This window comes from Liolophura sinensis, chromosome 6 (genome assembly GCF_032854445.1).
Source record: "Liolophura sinensis isolate JHLJ2023 chromosome 6, CUHK_Ljap_v2, whole genome shotgun sequence".
Lineage (NCBI taxonomy): Eukaryota > Metazoa > Mollusca > Polyplacophora > Chitonida > Chitonidae > Liolophura > Liolophura sinensis.
The window spans coordinates 45,670,298-45,692,638 of NC_088300.1; the positions used below are offsets into that span (position 1 = coordinate 45,670,298).

Here is a 22,341-nt window from a genome sequence, read left to right on the forward strand (position 1 = left end):
ATAAAGTAACAAGTCTGAACCTCTGCATTGACTTGATTTATTTGATTATTGAAATAAATGAATATTTCACTTATATGACAGTGGCCAGCATCATGGTAATAGCAGCCTGGGCAGAAAACCTGGTGAAAACCCACGACCAGCTGCAGGTTGCTGGTGGACCTTCCCACATACCACCAGAGAGCTTCTGCAATGTACTGCACTTTGTACTGCACTTTGGCCTCACTTAAACTTAGAGTTATACAGGCTAAGTAGCTCCATGGGACTAATTTTTTAGGTTGTTGCAGTTTTTCACTTGGAATATCTTAAATGTGGGTTTTTTTCTATTTGCATGTACATGTATGATGCCAGACCTACTCTTCAACTGGATCCATCAGGCAAATTTAGACAAATTTAAGTGTTTTTTGACTGAAAACACTTATTTAAAATCATGCAATTCATTGTCCTTATTTAGGAAAAATATACACTCCTGTTAATGCACTGTGGTAATGGTATTGTCATTAGTATTGTTAGTGGTATTTTAAATGTTTCACTACTATCAATATATTTAGTGACATTTATCTCTAGACTTTCATCACTTACAACTGATGTTTGCATTATGTTTTTTATCCAGACCAAGTCCTACCTCGAACATACTGGTTTCATCTCCTCTGTTACCCTTCAGGTGGAAGGACAGCCTGGTTTTGTTGTGGTTCTCGTGTAGGACCACAGTCATCACTTTGAACTTGATGGCCACCGCGGCAGTACGCAGTGCCTCAGACTGGTTGTAGCTGGCCTGCGTTATCACAGCATCGTCTACCAACAAGCTGCTCAAGTTCAAGAAGAATACAAACTCTCCTACAACAGCCCAGATATAACATGTTAGCAAACCTGTTTACTAAACCCTGGCAGTCAGTAAAAAACTTATATTTGCGGGCAGCCAAATAAGGCATATATCTGAATGCCATTGCTGGGATATCTTTAGGTGACATTTATATTTCAATATATGTACTTCAATCACTGACCATCTAGCATTTACCTCCATAAACATAAAAATTCACCTATTGGTAAACAGTTAATGTCATTTTTGTTTTTTTGGACAAAATACATAGAGTAAACCACCATAATTGATGAGTCACTGACAGTTTTGTGACGCACAGGTTTTCCCTGCACAGAGTGGTGGAAGACAAATTATCTACAAAGTAATGGCAAGTGATCTCCAAAGTAATGGCAAGTTATCCCCAATGTAATGGCAAGTTATCTCCAAAGTAATGGCAAGTTATCTCCAAAGTAATGGCAAGTTATCTCCAATGTAATGGCAAGTTATCCCAAAGTAATGGCAAGTTATCTCCAATGTAATGGCAAGTTATCTCCAAAGTAATGGCAAGTTATCTCCAATGTAATGGCAAGTTATCCCAAAGTAATGGCAAGTTATCTCCAAAACAATGGCAAGTTATCTCCAATGTAATGGCAAGTTATCTCCAATGTAATGGCAAGTTATCTCCAAAGTAAAGGCAACATTAGGAGCCTCGTAACGGCTTATTGCCAACAAGGACAAAAAAGGATGATTAATAAATGCCATAACTAAGTATACTGTATTTCACAAGTGATACATTTTGCTTGATTCTGATGGAATTATCCACCTTAGAGGGTCACAGCAGAATATCTGATGGAATATCCACCTTAGAGTGTCACAACAGAATATCTGATGGAATATCCACCTCAGAGGGTCACAGCAGAATATCTGATGGAATCATCCACCTTAGAGTGTCACAACAGAATATCTGATGGAATCATCTACCTCAGAGGGTCACATCAGAATATCTGATGGAATCATCCACCTTAGAGCGTCACATCAGAATATCTGAAGGAATCATCCACCTTAGAGGGTCACAGGAGAATATCTGATGGAATATCCACCTTAGAGTGTCACAGCAGAATATCTGATGGAATATCCACCTCAGAGGGTCACAGCAGAATATCTGATGGAATCATCCACCTTAGAGGGTCACAGCAGAATATCTGATGGAATATCCACTTTAGAGCGTCACATCAGAATATCTGATGGAATCATCCACCTTAGAGGGTCACAGCAGAATATCTGATGGAATCATCCACCTCAGAGGGTCACAGCAGAATATCTGATGGAATATCCACCTCAGAGGGTCACAGCAGAATATCTGATGGAATATCCACCTCAGAGGGTCACAGCAGAATATCTAATGGAATCATCCACCTTAGAGGGTCACATCTGAATATCTGATGGAATCATCCACCTTAGAGGGTCACATCAGAATATCTGATGGAATCATCCACCTTAGAGGGTCACAGCAGAATATCTGATGGAATCATCCACCTTAGACGGTCACAGCAGAATATCTGATGGAATCATCCACCTCAGAGGGTGACATCAGAATATCTGATGGAATCATCTACCTTAGAGGGTCACATCAGAATATCTGATGGAATATCCACCTTAGAGCGTCACAGCAGAATATCTGATGGAATATCCACCTTAGAGGGTCACATCAGAATATCTGATGGAATCATCCACCTTAGAGGGTCACAACAGAATATCTGATGGAATCATCCACCTTAGAGGGTCACAGCAGAATATCTGATGGAATCATCCACCTCACAGGGTCACAGCAGAATATCTGATGGAATCATCCACCTTAGAGGGTCACAGCAGAATATCTGATGGAATATCCACCTTAGAGCGTCACAGCAGAATATCTGATGGAATATCCACCTTAGAGCATCACATCAGAATATCTGATGGAATATCCACCTTAGAGCGTCACATCAGAATATCTAATGGAATCATCCACCTCAGAGGGTCACAGCAGAATATCTGATGGAATATCCACCTCAGAGGGTCACAGCAGAATATCTGATGGAATCATCCACCTCAGAGGGTCACATCAGAATATCTGATGGAATCATCCACCTCAGAGGGTCACATCAGAATATCTGATGGAATCATCCACCTTAGAGCATCACATCAGAATATCTGATGGAATATCCACCTCAGAGGGCCACATCAGAATATCTGATGGAATCATCCACCTCAGAGGGTCACATCAGAATATCTGATGGAATCATCCACCTCAGAGGGTCACATCAGAATATCTGATGGAATCATCCACCTCAGAGGGTCACATCAGAATATCTGATGGAATATCCACCTTAGAGTGTCACATCAGAATATCTGATGGAATCATCCACCTCAGAGGGTCACATCAGAATATCTGATGGAATCATCCACCTCAGAGGGTCACATCAGAATATCTGATGGAATCATCCACCTCAGAGGGTCACATCAGAATATCTGATGGAATCATCCACCTCAGAGGGTCACATCAGAATATCTGATGGAATCATCCACCTCAGAGGGTCACATCAGAATATCTGATGGAATATCCACCTTAGAGCGTCACATCAGAATATTTGATGGAATCATCCACCTCAGAGGGTCACATCAGAATATTTGATGGAATCATCCACCTCAGAGGGTCACATCAGAATATCTGATGGAATATCCACCTTAGAGGGTCACATCAGAATATTTGATGGAATCATCCACCTCAGAGGGTCACATCAGAATATTTGATGGAATCATCCACCTCAGAGGGTCACATCAGAATATCTGATGGAATATCCACCTTAGAGGGTCACAGCAGAATATTTGATGGAATTATCCACCTCAGAGGGTCACATCAGAATATTTTTGTGAAGCATGATTAATTCCTTATCAGAAAAATTCAAGTGTTGGCATCAAAACAATCATTTCAAGACTATTATGTGTTTCTGAAAGCGCATTTTGACTTACCTAACTTTGGGTAAAACAGAGTACTTCTTACCTTGAGGGATAAAGTACTCTTTCTTATCAGCTTCAAACTGTATCCCGTAGAGTTGGTGGAAGTTCTCAGTACCACAGTCTGCCGCATCAAAGCCACAGTTCTGGACATTACATGACTGCAAACAAAGACTAAATCAGCTCAATGTCCATGTATAGTTTTAAAACAGAGCACTTTTAAGATACGAAGTAATCTGACTCACATTCAGTAACATATACCATATGTTATTATTATCCATCATTGTATTTATCTACTCAATTACCAAATATCACGTATCTAATTATTCAGTAATCTATATTATTTATTTTACTTGTAAATGTACAATGGCAGTCAGGTGGCCTGGAAGGTATCTGTCAAACCTCCTATTAGTAAAGTCACATCTGACCAGTGCAAAACCTATGCCTGTTGCAAGAAGGCTGGTGTCAGTATTACTATATGGCATAATGAATGAAAACTAACAAACATACTAGTAGTAAACGCAATTTTTTAAGCATTTATGGCACATAGATAAGCTAGATCTGCAGTTAAATATGCAGCCTTTTAAAACTTATATCCATAGATTGTATCCAAGACTTATATCCAAGTCTTGGGAATTTTAACTGAAAGTTTTGCACGCAGTGCAGTATGAAATACCCTGGTGCAATGTAAGCAAAAGTATGACTTAACATTTAATCAGAACAATTTCCAGTTATAATCTTGCCATTAAAAATTCCATCCAGGGATTAAATCTCACCTGATCACAGTATTTGTCAGCTATCCAGTTATTGGCACATCCACTAGCACAGTACACTGATCACAAAGTAGAGAACAACAAAGTCTGATAAGATTTATTTATTTATTTATCTGATTGGTGTTCACGCCATACTCAAGAATATTTCACTTATACGACAGCAGCCAGGATTATGGGGGGTGGAAACCAGGCATAGCCCAGGGGAAACCCACAACCATCCACAGGTTGCTGGCAGACCTTCTCGCGAACAGCCGGAGAGGAAGCCGGCATGAGCTGGACTTGAACTCACAGCGACCACACTGGTGGTGCCAACTGAGCCGGGGAGGCCCTCAAGTCTGATAAGACATACATTTCAAAATCACACAACTGCATATCTTTGTTTCAAAGTAAAAGCAAATATTTGAAAAAGTTTAGCTTTTTCTGTCCAGCAGGTACACCCATTTTTCCATATTAATGACAGGTTACTTTCATACTAAGAGTGCAATTTCACTCAGTGGGTGTTCAACATCGATCTCAAGAACATTTCACTCAAGCAATAAACTAGACTAACCCAGCCAACATTACTAGATAAAGCTTCTGACTTAAAGTATAAGAAAGCTGAAAGATGACATAAGTTCATCATACAGACAACTTAAAGCTATGTGTAAAATACTTTTATTTATTTTTTCAGATTGTTTTTAAAAATAAGTGCTGAAAGGCATTCAAATATTTAAATACTATGGTGGGCTTGATGAGCCACAGAGGAGGTATCTAGGAACTCTGATGTCACATCACCTTTTTTCTGATGTTCACCAGTAAGCAAGAATTTTTTGGGAACATTATTTCAGCAATCTTTTACTCGTGGGTAAAAAAAAAGTTATTCCAGCATCCAGTGTGGTGATCAGAGTTAGATAATCTTCCTATGATGTCTAGGTTCAAATGTTTGAATGACTTTAACTCTTTTTACAAAAATCTAGAAAAAAATAAGTAAAAGTATATTTATGCATAGTTTTAAGTGGTTTGTGTAGTGATACCCACATCGATTTTTAGAGGTCTCTTCCTTTAGAGCAGCAGCCGAGCTCCTTCGAACTGGACTCAAACAGATGAGATGTTCGGTGCAGGTAAGATGTGGTGAAAAGATGACTTTAACTGAAGGAGCCAGGAGGTAAACATAATGTATACTAATGCCTGCTTACATTTGGAAGAGTCCTGCTTGTTGTTGTTGAAGTAGAAGCCACCATTCCCACCGCCCTGACCGCCCCCAGTTTTTGATCCTGAAACAAAAACTCGTCAGGATGAACAAAAAACTTACTACCTTGGTGTATGTACTGGTGGAAAATATCTTAACAAATCTCAGTGCATGTAACTTGAAAAAATAATAAACAACTTGAGAAAGTGTCAGTTTAAAATAACCCTATTATGTACATGTACAAAAATATGTATCTCACAAGTAATGTAACATATTTCCGCAAAATTAGACTCTGATGGCCGCAGAAAGCATGTGTACATGTACTGCTTACCTTCACAATCACCACCATCCCAGTCACACTGCGAGTTGTTACAAGCTTTATCACAGTAGCCATCCCGAATCCAGTTAGACGGACAACCCTCCTGACAGTTGGGTACAGGCCAACTCAGGTAAACCTTTCAGAAAAATACCACAATACAACTGTTAAAGTACCGTATAAACAAATGCTGTTATTTGTCTAGAAACACAGAAACACAATATGACATACCAGCACCAGAGGCAAATACTACCACATTACGCATTTATTTGTTCGACTGTTGTGCATTACCCTATTCAATTTACTTATTTATTTGAATGGAATTTTATGCCTAGCCAAGAATATTTCATATATATATAATGGTGGCCAGCATTATGGTACCTGTCAAAACTACATGTACATGTTCAGGGGATGTATCAGATGGCAGTTAACAGCTACCTGCACCAGCAGTCTGGTACATCTGCACTGACCGTAGCTCCTATTTCACTACATTAATTACTTTGTTGGGCAGCTGCTCAAAAAAGGTACCAAAAGACCTACATGTTGATTTGTCTAAATACAAAATCTGATAAACCATACACATATCTATAATTTTCAAAAATACTTCAACCCTTTAAGAAACAATACTACACCTAAACTTCAGAGGTTTCAAAAATCAAAGTTAACACTGTTTTTTGTGACTACATGTAGAAAGTCTTGCCTTTTGTCCTCGAGAGTGTGTGTAAAAATCATCCGGCCAGACCTCTTTACCAAACATGACATCATCGTTGAGGTAGATGAACTTGTCGGAGAGGCCAGGTATTCTGTGGATGTGACTCTCTATGGCAGGTGAGCTAAAACTGGGCAGGTGACTCTGGTTCACAAAGATCTCCTGACATAACACCAAGCAAGAGGTAACCAGTCAACACATTGTGTACAGGGTAAACGTGTTAACAGACAAATCTGTCAATAGCAAACAATGTGTCAGGATATTGAACTTCTAACTAACATTACAGGAATACACCTATGTATGTGTACTACATGCTCAGAAGGAAAATTAATATCAGTACAAAGGCATACTGACAAAATTAATATGAGAAAAAGAACATTCAACAGGACTTAACATGCTCAAATGTCATCCACTTGCAAATGAGATTTACCAAATGTGATTTATTCATTTATTTGATTGCGGTTTAAGAAGAGACAACAAATAATAGAACCTAAGTTACTGAGGAAGAAGGATGGGAAATTGATCTAAATATTCAAGGACATTTTTTTCTGACCTGATTGGTATTTCTATAAATCAATTTCTAATAAGGAATTGTTACGATTTTGCATAACTCGTATCCCATGCACATATGGCTAACGGCCAATTAAGGCTTGGGTTATATAAGCCGAAACAGCTGCATCCTTGGGTAATAGAAATAACTCGTTGCTGACTGGTTAAAATTGATAACATAGCAGCGCTTCTTATTTTCTCAGTGTGCATGATTTTGCTTACTATAAACTGCTACATCTCAGATCTGCAACATCACATAAATAAAAGTATGAACAAATACAACTTCATGTGGGATACTTTAACGATGAATACATTCAACTGGTCTAGTGTCTTTCTTTTCAACATTCACAAGTCAACCAGTCATGTACACTTATTCATTGTTAGCTCTCAGCCTCAAACCGTTTAGGCCCCAAGCTGACTAGAGCTGTTCCCTCACCTGATGTGTGACAATGGTAACCCGAGGGTGATCCATGTTCAGCCAGGACGGGATCTGCCCATTGGTGACGATATAGACGTGACGTATCCACGGTGCAAACCTCTCCAGTGAGCGGATCGAGTAGCGCAGTTCCTTTGAAATATCACAGTGTACAAAGTGAGGAAACTTTTCAAAGGAATGACTTGTACTTCCTTCAGGATATCAAGTTATACAGGTCACATCTAGAGCGTTTTCAGTTCATGTTAACATTTGGGCACCCAAACTAATCAAGCTGTATTAAAAGTAACAAGTAAATAGCCCAAAAGTATGATGGTTTACCTATACAAGGTTTTCATACACATTTCTTTCGTTCAGATTTAAAAACTCTCAGAAAGCATAATTTTTACATTATATTAAATTTCTTTATGCAGATTTACAAAGTTACCTTTAAAGTTTGGGACCAGAACCTTTTTTTATTGTAGATATGGCTCTGCGGGTTAACTAAATAGATCTAAGAGAAATGCAGCTTCTCAAATGTAACACATTACAATCCTAATTGTAATTAATTGATCTTACAGAAATGCCATTCTTTCAGCATGCTAATTTGATGAATGTTATAAAATTAAAGTACACGTACAAAAAAAAGAGAAAGTTCATATAAAATTACACTGTTCAAGTCTTATTCCCACTAAATTAATTCACCTTTTCAAACATTAAAACAATTCAGTACAAAATATTATTCAACTTGATATGCTGACTGATATTTCGTCCTACCTCATTGTCCTCAAATCGGCTAGCGCTGGCAACATCACCATGTATTGACTGAAAATCAAGAACCAGAAGTCATTACTATATTCAGGTGTATAATCATGTTTTATGAATGCTGTTCATAGTAACACGAATCAAATAAAAGCATGCACTCAACACCATACACAGCTAAAGCAATACATGTCATTTAAGAGAAGCTCAGCAATACTTAATTCAGCAGACAAAATGTTCAGTGAAGAGTTTCTGACAGGTAATATTTGTACCAGAGCACACAATGGGTATGAGCACAAAATGTGTATGCGCACACAATGGGTATGAGCACACAACGGGTATGAGCACACAACGGGTATGAGCACACAAAGGGTATGAGCACAATGTGTATGCGCACACAATGTGTATGAGCACACAACGGGTATGAGCACACAACGGGTATGAGCACACAACGGGTATGAGCACACAACGGGTATGAGCACACAATGGGTATGAGCGCACAATGTGTATGAGCACACAACGGGTATGAGCACACAACGGGTATGAGCACACAACGGGTATGAGCGCACAAAGGGTAGGAGCGCACAATGCGTATGAGCGCACAATGGGTATGAGCGCACAATGGGTATGAGCACACAATGGGTATGAGCACACAAAGGGTATGAGCACACAATGGGTATGAGCACACATCAGGTATGAGCACACAACGGGTATGAGCACACAACGGGTATGAACACACAACGGGTATGAACACACAACGGGTATGAGCACACAATGGGTATGAGCACACAATACGAGCACACAATGGGTATGAGCGCACAATGGGTATGAGCACACAATGGGTATGAGCGCACAATGGGTATGAGCGCACAATGGATATGAGCACACAATGGGTATTAGCACACAATGGGTATTAGCACACAATATGAGCACACAATGGGTATGAGCGCACAATGCGTATGAGCGCACAATGCGTATGAGCACACAATGGGTATGAACACACAACGGGTATGAACACACAACGGGTATGAGCACACAACGGGTATGAGCACACAACGGGTATGAGCCCACAATGGGTATGAGCACACAATGCGTATGAGCACACAATGGGTATGACCGCACAAAGGGCATGAGCACACAATGTGTATGAGCACACAATGCGTATGAGCACACAATGCGTATGAGCACACAATGCGTATGAGCACACAAAGGGTATGAGTGCACAATGGATATGAGCACACAATGGGTATGATCACTAAACATTTTTTGCCTACACAAGCTGGTTTCAGCCAGCATTATGGTGGGAAGAAAACGAACAATCATCCGCAGGTTGCTGACAGACCTTTGCACGTACAACGGGAGAAGAATCCAGCATGACCTGGATTTGAACTAGCAGTAATTGCATTAAGGAGAGGCTCCTGTGTCACATTAGCATGTTAACCACTAGGCCACAGAGGCCATGGTGGCAGTGCTTGTGATCTACTTTGTTTCCCTAGAACAATTTTTCAGAAGAAGTGACATATAACAGAAAACAACAACATAGCAATGCTTCTTACTACAAACAATACACTGTTTCCGAGTAGTGGGTACCCTTATTCCTCAACCTTTTTGCATATAAAACTTTTAGTGCAATTATGTACATTTGTAATTTGATTTTGGAGACAAAACTACAATGGTTGAATAGATCTGTTTCAGGACTTCGCAAAAAGTACAATTTCATCAGTCAACAAAGAATACTGTCTTCACAATATGTTTGCATAGATGCGCTGCAAACATGCAAAAAAGGTTGAAGAATATTTGTAGTCGTACAGACTGAAGCATCTGTGCCTAACATGTAATCACGGTATTACAGGTCAGACATGAAGACTACTGGTGCAATGTAAATCCTACCTCAGACATATCCCATATCAGGTTAGCGGCATTCATGGTTGGTGACTTCCCTTCAAGAGTCAGGTTTGTTAGCTGTCAACATAAATGGGCACCCAAATAAACCAGTACAGATACACCGCACACAGATAAAGCTAAAACCAGCAAAGCTAGACAAATACAGACTGTATATTTATTATGTATTTATTTATTTAATAGGAGCCGAACGCAGAAAGATTTCATTTGTGAGGATGGCCAACCCATGACGATCTTCAGGATGCTGGCTGATATTCCCATGTAAGACCTAGAGGAAGCCACCATGAGTTGGACTGTACTGGTGAGAGGCTTGATACTGAGTGATTATGCTGTGCTAATCACCTGGCCACAGAGTCCCTACCAATACAGATAAACTACACACACAAACCAACACACATAAAACCAGAACACAGAACCTAGAGTTTCAGAACAAAAATTTACAACTTTAAATCCCCACTTTTTGGATGGGTGTATCTGAAGACACTTTTCTGTGACATGGTAAAATTTATCACCATCCATTCATTAAAAAAGGGTATGGACATAGTCACACTGAATGTAATACAACATTCTTAAATTTATTACATTTTTCACCACAAATAGGTAAAATGATGATGTACTTACACAGACATGAGAAGAAAACTATCAAAAGAAACCCACAAAATGTACAACATGTCAGTACCTCTAGTAAGGCATCAAAGTCGGCTCGCACTGGTACATAGAGAACTGCAAGGCCCTTATCCTCATGAAGATCAATCTGGAAATAAATGCATTCATGCATTCCTGTAATTGCTTTTGTCTGCCTTATTCAAGATTATATCACATGAGCATGAAGTTTGTTTGTGTAGGAAAATGGATATGTCATGTCATGGAAAACCTCCATCTCTTGCAAAGTGATGATCTTATTGCCACAAGACCTACGGGGTCAGCATGTACTTTGAACAAACAAGTTCAATGATGAAGTCCAGATGTTGTGAATGTCTGTGTTGTGAAGACTAGATTGCCTGGCTAGATAGACCTCCAAAAATTGAAACCAGTCCTCTCTAAATGCATTGCGTTTACTAAATTAGCACTAATTACGTGTATACAGTAGCCACATAAGGTCTGACTAATAGACTCCAGAACCAAGTGATAAACAGCCTTCTCAATTGAAATGATCATATCATTGTAAGCCATACCAAGTTGTTGTTGCAAAGTTACTGTGACAGTATGGAGAGATTTGAACAAAACTGTGAGGTGAAGATGGACAAAATGGATTACTGACACCATATAACTCAGTGTGACGGATTTATCCTGCAAAAGACCCATTAAGTCAGCATAAATGTCGGATGCACAGGCAATATTTCAGTGCTCTCATAATGTTCACAGCCGAAAAATGGTAGACAACCTAATCAACAGATGCATATATGCTATGGGCCGCAGGATACAGGAATATACACGTCCCCCATGTGACACTACTGTCCAATGAAAACAGGAGTATTTTGTCTGATGCGTGATTACTGATAGGATGTAAGGCTTTTACTCCGGAAGGCAGAACTGGACACAATAAATACCTGTGACAGGTGTGTCTACATACATACACTAATATACAAAATTATTCCCCAGAGTGTAACTCACCTTGGATATTCCTTTCCTGTACTTCTCAGGTATGCTGTCTTTCAACCTCTGTGGTGTGTACTTGTGGGGGAAACCTGACATGATGATGGTGTCATGGAGCAGAACGCTGTGTTCCACTGTCCAGTCACTTGTCTGTAACACACAAACACACCAGCTGAACAAACACTGACAAACACTTGTGAGGGGAAACGTAGCTGAATGATGATGGTGTCATGGAGCAGAACGCTGTGTTCCACTGTCCAGTCACTTGTCTGTAACACACTAACACACCAGCTGTACAAACACTAACACACACTTGTGGGGGAAACCTGACATGATGATGGTGTCATGGAGCAGAAAGCTGTGTTCCACTGTCTGTTACACACAAACACACCAGCTGAACAAACACTGACAAACACTTGTGAGGGGAAACGTAGCTGAATGATGATGGTGTCATGGAGCAGAACACTGTGTTCCACTATCTGTAACACACAAACACACCAGCTGAACAAACACTGACAAACACTTGTGAGGGGAAATGTAGCTGAATGATGATGGTGTCATGGAGCAGAATGCTGCGTTCCACTGTCTGTTACACACAAACACACCAGCTGAACAAACACTGACAAACACTTGTGAGGGGAAACGTAGCTGAATGATGATGGTGTCATGGAGCAGAACGCTGCGTTCCACTGTCTGTAACACACAAACACACCAGCTGAACAAACACTGACAAACACTTGTGAGGGGAAACGTAGCTGAATGATGATGGTGTCATGGAGCAGAACGCTGCGTTCCACTGTCTGTAACACACAAACACACCAGCTGAACAAACACCGACAAACACTTGTGAGGGGAAACGTAGCTGAATGATGATGGTGTCATGGAGCAGAACGCTGCGTTCCACTGTCTGTAACACACAAACACACCAGCTGAACAAACACTGACAAACACTTGTGAGGGGAAAAGTAGCTGAATGATGATGGTGTCATGGAGCAGAACGCTGCGTTCCACTGTCTGTAACACACAAACACACCAGCTTAACAAACACTGACAAACACTTGTGAGGGGAAACGTAGCTGAATGATGATGGTGTCATGGAGCAGAATGCTGCGTTCCACTGTCCAGTCACTTGTCTGTAACACACTAACGCACCAGCTGTACAAACACACTTGAATCGCTAGGCTAGATTCATAAAGAGTATCTCCCAGTAACTTTGAGACACCCTATTCCAAGAACACAGATGTGGAGAAAACAGGAAATATTGCCACACTGGCAATATTGCAGCCCTACTGCAGCAGCAATATGTTTAAACCTGGAGACTGGAATGCAAAATAGAAGGATGAATTGACAATAAGACACAATTAATTTAAAGTCTATCTCATATTTCATTCCAGAATACTGTCATTTATCTGTCTGTGGCAAATGTTTCAATGTGGCTTTTCAACCAGTTTGATTTAACCAAAAATATTTTGCAGATTTTTCACGGATTATATCTTCTATCGGTAAATTCTGGACCAAGCCTCAGTACAAGCACCAACGTATATCATTACTGGTGTAACCTTCTGCGTTTCACTGACATGAGTTTCTCACTATAGACACACTGTATTGAATGATAAGCAATAGATTTACAACATGTTGACTATATGGGGCTGATGCAACTAAGCTAGTTTTGACAAGTCTAAATTTGTAGCGTAATGTTAGAACTTATTTTTATAGCTTGGAAACCAGAATTCTGACCATCTCATCAACGTAAACCCAGATGTCTAAACGTTTTAACTTCCAGTACGGAAATCTACGCATTGTGATTTATTTATTTATTTATTTATTTATTTATTTATTGGGTTGATGCCTTATGCCGTACTCAAGAATATTACACTTATGCAACGGCGGCCAGCATTTTGGTGGGAGGAAACCCAGCACAGCCCTGGGAAAACCCACTAAGCAATGTGAAAAGTCTTTATAGTTTGCACAAGTCAGAAACAGTTTTATTGAATCAGGCCCAGGTGAATGTACATTCATGTGGCTGTGGTTGTCGAGTCAGGGTAAAACCGGCCAGTAGACGGAGATAAAAATCATCTAGGTACGTACAATATAGGCCTTGTTGATGGTGTGGTTCTGGCCATCTATCACAATATAGCTGAGGTTGGCAACCTTCATCACTGGAATAGCCCATGAAAAAACCGTTAAAAATGATCATTTTAAATAGGCACATATACATCAAACATACATTACAAACACTGAATCATCCACATTTCAATCGATTGAAGGTTTAGTAGGAACTTCAATGAACCATACTGAATAAATATTCCAACATAAAATTATAGAAAACAATTAACTGAACCACGAACACCAATGGTGTGTAATCTGACATGTCCCCCAAAGTTATGTGTACACGCTTAATTTATTAAATGTTTATTTATTTATTTGATTACGCACGAAATTACACACAGAATTCAGAAGAGCAAATTGATTTAGATTACAAAATAATCAAACTTTAAAGGACAAGACAGCACCTGGCTAAAACAAATTTCAATCGAAAGCAGGACCGTCAAACTTCCTAAAAAGCATCATACCTTATCATTTTAATGAGATTTCACAGAGTAACATGTAGAACAAAATGACAATACTGCACAAATGTCTGGTGTGAACTGAGGCAGCCATCTTGAGAATTTTAGCCAATCAAACACTTTGCTATCTAACTGCAGGGCCTATACTGTGACGTAGCCATTACCCATTAACTCCATGATGTGACATGATAACACAGCACTACTGCATATATGACATCACTTTGAGATGGCTTACAACCATTTATTTACGTGCAGCTGAAGGGCCATTTCACTCAGTGTTGTGGGACACGACTGTATTATTTACCAAGAGACGTAAAATCAGTTGATTTACAAGCCATGTCACATTCAACGAGAATATCACACAAATTATGTGAGACAGCGGCTTACCCTCTCAGTGCTAACCGCATTCATCTCCTCAGTAGACCTTAGGCCTACTTAAACACGCTGTTCAAATTACACAAATACATTTTTTCTTGCTCATGTTAGCGTTTAGTCAGCTTGCAGTTGCTAAATAACAAATATCAGAGTCAGTGAAAAATTCAGTAGGAATTCCGAAGGATTGTGGAGATGAGAAGACGACATCTCACCAGACAACGCTTAAAATTCATTAAATCTTATGATATCATTTTTTTCTCTGAATTTATCAGAACTGAAGAATTTAGATTTTGCCTCTTGTCTTTCTCACATACAAGAAATGTTTTCTTCTGTTTTCTTTTATAAAATACAGTAAAATCAGTGAGACACCATGTTTAAACTGAGGTGCTTTCTCTGACGTCCGGGATAACTACAATTAAACCGAAGCAAAAAAAAAAAAAATAGCTCCTCGAATACCTAGATTAGAATCAGTAGTGCTTAGATTTATTTCCATTTGTGTCAGAACTGAGCACGAATCCATTTGTACAACAATCCTATTGTAATTCTGTAAACATTACCGGTACCAGAACAGCCCCTCCAGAGGCTACGACCTGCATACCCCAGAAATGCATCTGCCGGCTACTCCTACACTGTATAAACGATATAGTAGGCCTACCGTATAAACAGATCAAGCAGTGGAAGAAATATCCTTCTTTCTTTTATCTCATGACCAATCTCTTTCTCAAATTTCCGAGAAAGCTATTTTTCACTTGTTCCCTCATCGGCCAAGTCCACAACTTTAAACTGCCATAGGCTAGGACTCAGACTATTATTAGACAGGGAAATACCTTTGACGTTAGAAACTAGAGTAAAACGTTACATCGCCTTGCTCTCGATAATGGAGACATGCTGAAGCTGTGTCAAGATGAAGTTTCACTAAACTTTTACTGGGTTGAAAAAAGTCTTAAAAAATACTTAATGCCAATTTAAGATACTCTGAGTGGTTGTCTTTCAGTGGACATAAACATTAGTCAGGTGCTGTCTTTCACTTCAATTTTTAACTTTACTTTCTGTCAGTTTGGTTTTTGCTTATTATATTCTTTATAAAGAGCCCTTTTGGAAGAAACTATCAGGTGTTTAGAGCACTGACATAGCATGCAAATGTTTGAATTATTGATTTTTTTTCATTTGATTGATACACTTCAAAGAAGCCAGTTTTCAGATGAAGAAAAATTTGCTACAGCCATCAGAAATCAACTGCTCCAGGCTTGATAATTTGCAATCCTGAGGTTGTCCCAGAAGCACTGTAAGTGCCAGTACACGTAATGTCATGATTACTTACACGCTATAGTGATGAGATGAACAGGTGTTAAGCTGCTGCTTCAAAGATGGTACTGGTATTACACTTTGCTATATTACAAAAATATTGTTATACCAATCAACAGACATTCTACAACTCCCTATGTTAGAAAAGCATACTTGACATACCTTGCTGATCAGTGCCGAAGGTCACCACAGTATAGTTAAGTTTGTTGTCTATAGGATAAGACACCTTGAACATTTCCACAGCCTCCCTGAATGCATCAGCCGTACTCCTCAGGGTGTCCACTGTGTACGTCCCTCTGAGCTCAGGGTCCAGCACTACAGATCTCACCTGGACACACTGGGAGAACGTACACTTCCCCTCACTGACAAAACACAAGAGATCAACAAAAATAAACAACACTTTACGGGATTCAAGATATGCATGTCATGCATCTGATCAAACACACTATAATCTGTAAATAAATAGAGAAATATCAGTATACAGGCATGAACATGATGTATGTGCACTGTATGGAGGTTGGGAAGAGTGAATAACAATGTCATCAGACTTGGTAACAGTATTATCGTTAATAGGGATTACACTTTCTGAATATAGCACAGATTCTAGTGCTGAAATTTGGCTGAGAGCACTGCGGGTTTCGAGCCAGCGACCTCAGAGTCAGGCACCTAACCACCAGCAATACATGTCAACCGTCTAGACCACTCGACCAACAGGCCTTCCACAAAAATGGAAGGTAGTTGACCAGTAGACTTTACAGCGAACATGCATTACCCCTCTGATGATCACAAACGACGTCACTCCCCTTAGGTGAATATATCAGATAGGTATAGATGTCATTTAGAAAGTGGATTAAGTAACAGTATTATCATTAATAGGGATTACACTTTCTGAATATAGCACAGATTCTAGTGCTGAAATTTGGCTGAGACCACTGCGGGTTTCGAACCAACGACCTCTACCGGTCAACTACCTTCCAGTTTTGTGGAAGGCCTGTTGGTCGAGTGGTCTAGACGGTTGACATGTATTGCTGGCGGTTAGGTGCCTGACTGAGGTCGTTGGTTCGAAACCCGCAGTGGTCTCAGCCAAATTTCAGCACTAGAATCTGTGCTATATTCAGAAAGTGTAATCCCTATTAATGATAATACTGTTACTTAATCCACTTTCTAAATGACATCTATACCTATCTGATCAGACTTGGTGTTGATGAGCCGACTTCACAGGATCTGTTTCAATCTCTTAAGTGAAGCAGTTCTTCAAATACAGTGTCACCAACGCAGTCACTATGATAAGGAATGCTTGCATCTTAAGTGACATACAGAAATCATTTTTAGCCACATTTTAATAATTGTATGTATAAATTTTACTGGAAAAAGTGCTTTGTTGAGGGAGAAGACTGAAGATTAACAATGCACAATAAATGGTCCTCACACACAAAAGTCTGATCTGAATGTACCAGGGTACAGGATATCAGGGTAAAGGGTACAGTGTAAAAGGGTACAGGGTAACAGGGTGCAGGGTGCAGGTTGCAAGGTAACAGGGTACAGGGTAACAGGGTACAGGGTAACAGGGTACAGGGTAACATGGTACATGGCAACAGGGTACAGGGTAACAGGGTAACAGGGTACAGGGCAACAGGGAACAAGGTACAGGGTACAGGTTACAGGCTAACAGGGTACAAGCTAACTGGGTACAGGCTAACAGGGTAACAGGGTACAGGGTAACAGGGTATGGGGTAACAGGGTACAGGTAACAGGGTACAAGGTAACAGGGTATGGGGTAACAGGGAACAAGGCAACAGGGTATCAGGGTATCAGGGTACAGGGTACAGGCTAACAGGGTACAGGCTAACAGGATACAGGCTAACAGGGTACAGGCTAACAGTGTAACATGGTAACAGGGTACAGGGTGGAATATTAGTGCTGTCTACCTCTGGGCTAGAGGGAATATCCTTTCAGTTTATTGGTAGAACAGCAGACTTGTCTCAGCAGAAGGTCTCGAAACTTTTTAATTTTGCTGCTAAATATCTTTAAAGTCATACATGCATTGTTTCTTAACTATCAAAGTGCTCTTGGCTGGTACGACAGGTCCAAATATCAATATCGCCATAAACTAGATTTCTTGGCTTCCTTAACCTCAATAAATGTAATACCATGTTACTTTCTTAACAGCGAACAATTTTTGAAATAGTTCACTGCAATGAATTTTAGGGATCACAAAAACACTGAAGCCACTTACTTTTTCTTTTTTCCTGGTCCTGACCTGGAATAAGAAAAAAAAGCAGGAAATTTTCACACATCTCTGGAATTCAATTCTTGTAAAGCCACAGTAATTTCTATTGTTATTTTCACCTTTTGTTTTAAGACTTACAAATAAAGTCATAAGGATACTCTGAAATTTAAAGATGGTCAGCAAAAATGTCTCAGTTATAGGAAGACACTTTAGAAATACTACGCAAAAAAAAATGACATTAAAGAAGACTTTTGTGCCATAGTATTTACTATTCCATATTTTGTTTTTTCAAATAACTGACATGCTTCTCATCAGTTTGTAAAATATGTCCAGTTCAAAATACACATAAACATGATATGCTCCACATACTTGGAAACATTTAGTTCTTTCTCCAGTTCCAGCTTGTATCGTTTCAGGTTCATTAAAAGTTCAGGATCAGAGCCATTTACCCAGGTGTACACCACATCTATTGGCACCGGGAGGCATAGCCTTCAAACAGACACAGCATAAAAATTTACATGCAGAAATATTGACACTGTCATCCAGATATGTATTAACAACCCACGTTTTACTTTTATCTTTTTCTTGCATTATTCTTTCTTCTTTTACAAATGCATCTATTAAGAAACAAGCACATGAAGTCAGAGTGGCACTGACAGTGCAATGTTAAGAAGTATATTTGTAAAAGTTCATGTTTATGGCATATGTACTTTTCTGCAAGCCATGTAATTCTTTTCAGGACAGATAACAGTACTAATGAAAGGAAAAAAAAACGTTTTTATGAAAAAGTAGAGATATGTATGTGTTGTTGATCAGACTGACTAACCATGTGAGAAAAGAGAAACTGTATATTGGCTATAAATACCAGACAAGATGTCCCAAACAAAGAGGAATAACAGTATTTCATTTTATCCACGAACCTATTCTGGAAAGAGCGACCAGCAATGTTCTCACTGAAAGAATTGAAAACAGCAGCATATTTGTCTCTGCTCCATTCCATCAAAGCCTGCAAACAGGAAAGCACATTGATACTAATTACACTGTATATCTGGTGTAGTTCCAAAGACCACCAAATAGGATGTAATAGATGCAAGGATTAAAAACAAGTTAAGTATCACAGTTACCTAAAAGAGCTATATGTGCATGTGTGATTTTGAAACCCCAGAAGCTTATGCTACACTAATCATCACTAATAATGCATTGGCCTCTCTGTGCAGTAGCACAGAAGTAACTTTATTTCCGTTCGGTACTATAGTACTTCATCCTCATACACAATCATAACCTGAATACTGAGGATACATGAGCCCAATGCACTGTATAAAGCTTCGTTTAGTCTTTCAATAAGGTTTCACACATTTTGAATCAAATCAAGTAGGCCTACATGCACAGGTTTAAATAATTTGAAAATCCTTTCCATACTCAAGGTTAACCAGTGGACAGGTGGAGATGTGTACCTTGCAATGACAGACAAACACTTTCAAGTGTGAACCCTTTCGTCGCTTAAGGTAAAAACAGTCCTTCTGTATCATGTGACTTATTAAAAATGTTAGGTAACTTTTTTTTACACTAATTAACTGATCATATCTCTCACCATGTTCTGGATACACAAATGACACTGCTTTCCTTCAGAGACTTAATAAGCTCACAAACGTCCTTCACCTCAATAATAGTGAATTTTTGATTTCAATAGTTTCTATACTTTAACTAGCTTTTTGTGAAGCATTTATAGAAAATTTAATGTACGAAAAAATAGTTGCCTTCAGTAAGACGTTTTTTACCTTGAGTGAGAAAAAGAGTGCTAACTCGGAACCTTCTGTTATTTATTTATTTATTTATTTGATTGGTGTTTTATGCCATTCTCAAGAATATTTCACTTATATGGCGGTGGACAGCATTATGGTGGGTGGAAACCAGGCAGAGCCCTGGGGAAACCCACGACGGTCCGCAGGTTGCTGGCAGACCTTCCCACTTACGGCCAGAAAGGAAGCCAGCATGAGATGGACTTGAAGTCACAGCGACGGCATTGGTGAGACGCTCCTGGGTCATTACACTGCGCTAGCGCGCTAACCAACTGAACCATAGAGGCCCCGAACCTTCTATTAACACAGACTGACAATATAATGTACACCACAAATTTCCTGACCTAAACCTGCAAGAAAGCGCCTGTGTGAGTTGGATTAACTTCATTCATCAGATCAATGTCTATGCTGTCCACATATAAAGAATTCATATACTATATAATACTATTCAGGCCAAATATATTATCCTATCTGAGGTATGAGGTGACTTCCATTGAAAATGCATACTCTGTATTATGTAACCACTGGCTTAATTTCGCTTGGACATTATATATTAATTGAAATTATGTATCTACTGGTTATAAAACGTCAAACTACTCAATCAACTAAGGGCAATATGGGTTTCATGAACTTTCTACATTTGAGGGGCAGTACGTGCTTGTTTATTTTTTGTGGTTAATGTTGGATTTAAATTCACACCGTCCTTTGCATTGGTATCTAGAAGACTTGAACTAAGAGTCCCCACATCTGCCTCAGAAGACCATCTCCCACCACCACCATCACCACCCTGTTCCACCCTCCTTGACCGCTTTGTCCGGGCCTACATGTTGATCACGATAGTTAAGTTTTTTGTTGTTGCGGTATATTGGCTAAATATGTGAAGACTACAGAGGTACAGACTTTCTTATTTTCAAAATCACGCATGCTGACACAGACCGCTAGTAAAGCAGACAATCAGCCTCAGATAAGATCCACACACGTCACGAGACATGTCTCACCTCGCCGAACATGAAGAGACTGCCGATACAGAAGAATAAGCCAGCGACAATCAAACACAGACCATACTTATGAGAGAGCACATCGTAGATGCGCTTTTGTAGCAACTTCTGCAGACTTGGCTGCATTTTACAACTTTGAACCACGTCTGTCACATAATGTTTGTAAGATCTTCCTTGCAGCTGACGTTTACATGGAGGCAGCCATTAGACAACGGAGTGCATGACGGGATAGATGTTTCTAAAAATAGATATCAACACAAACAAAACCACATGTCGTTGGCTACGTTCCTGACACGTGCTTATACTCAAAACACAGGGCCATTCATGAGGCGGGTTATGTCCATGAACACATGAGACAATTCCTTTGCCATCCTTCTACTGATCATATAGCAGCCTACTCCAGTCAGTTACCAATGGCAATAAAGTTAAAGCTTTAATCCAGTTCCGATTACGTATGCGGTGCCCCGATCACAAAGCGATCTTACACTCAAGTCAAAATTTCAAATGGATTTAAAATCGTTATTTCTTAGGTAACAAGGTAAAAATGTTATAAGACAACATAAATTATGGATAAGTTATTGTAAAACAAATTTCAGCAGAAATAACGGAATGGTATATACCAAGTTTACTGATTGAAATTTTGACTTAAGTCAAAGATCGCTTCGTGATCCCTGGGCCAGCCTGCTGTCAGGGTTGTAAGTGTATGTGAAAATCCAGAGTAGTCTCAAATAAACAGGTCATACAGCTGTTGAATAGATCACTACATGGAGCCATTAAGACACTCGCCAATGTCTCCACAATTTTTAGTTCTTTACTTAACCGCACATGTGGGTACAACTGTTGTTTCATTTGCATTCATTATCTGCATTTGGAAAAGTCAAATACCCAGATTTATGTCAGTAGTCTAAGCATAGCAAGCCATTCTCCATACTGGACACGTTACAATACATGGCAAATATGAAAGATTTTCGCCTAATTTATTAACGTCATGTTCATAGTTGCATTTATAGTCTGAATTGTTTGGGCAACATTTTGATTCACACAGCTGTTCTATCATTCTGATATATGCAAATAACATATCTAAACT

At 39.4% G+C, this 22,341-nt stretch overlaps 1 protein-coding gene across 1 annotated transcript in view; it reads right to left on the reverse strand.

Moving 5' to 3' along the window:
• LOC135466378 (N-acetylglucosamine-1-phosphotransferase subunits alpha/beta-like) overlaps positions 1-21,380 on the reverse strand; it is a 32,549-nt gene extending 11,169 nt beyond the window's left edge. Inside the window, exons 1-17 of the mRNA XM_064743823.1 lie at positions 21,255-21,380; positions 19,378-19,463; positions 18,827-18,946; positions 18,464-18,487; positions 16,390-16,589; positions 14,069-14,139; positions 11,999-12,130; positions 11,064-11,138; positions 10,373-10,444; positions 8,498-8,545; positions 7,745-7,876; positions 6,751-6,921; positions 6,066-6,189; positions 5,742-5,819; positions 4,570-4,625; positions 3,840-3,954; positions 623-834 (exon numbers count right to left, since the gene is read on the reverse strand). Coding sequence (XP_064599893.1) covers positions 623-834; positions 3,840-3,954; positions 4,570-4,625; positions 5,742-5,819; positions 6,066-6,189; positions 6,751-6,921; positions 7,745-7,876; positions 8,498-8,545; positions 10,373-10,444; positions 11,064-11,138; positions 11,999-12,130; positions 14,069-14,139; positions 16,390-16,589; positions 18,464-18,487; positions 18,827-18,946; positions 19,378-19,463; positions 21,255-21,380 — 1,842 coding nt within the window. The remainder of the gene's footprint in view (positions 1-622; positions 835-3,839; positions 3,955-4,569; positions 4,626-5,741; positions 5,820-6,065; positions 6,190-6,750; positions 6,922-7,744; positions 7,877-8,497; positions 8,546-10,372; positions 10,445-11,063; positions 11,139-11,998; positions 12,131-14,068; positions 14,140-16,389; positions 16,590-18,463; positions 18,488-18,826; positions 18,947-19,377; positions 19,464-21,254) is intronic.
• Positions 21,381-22,341: the final 961 nt, after the last annotated feature.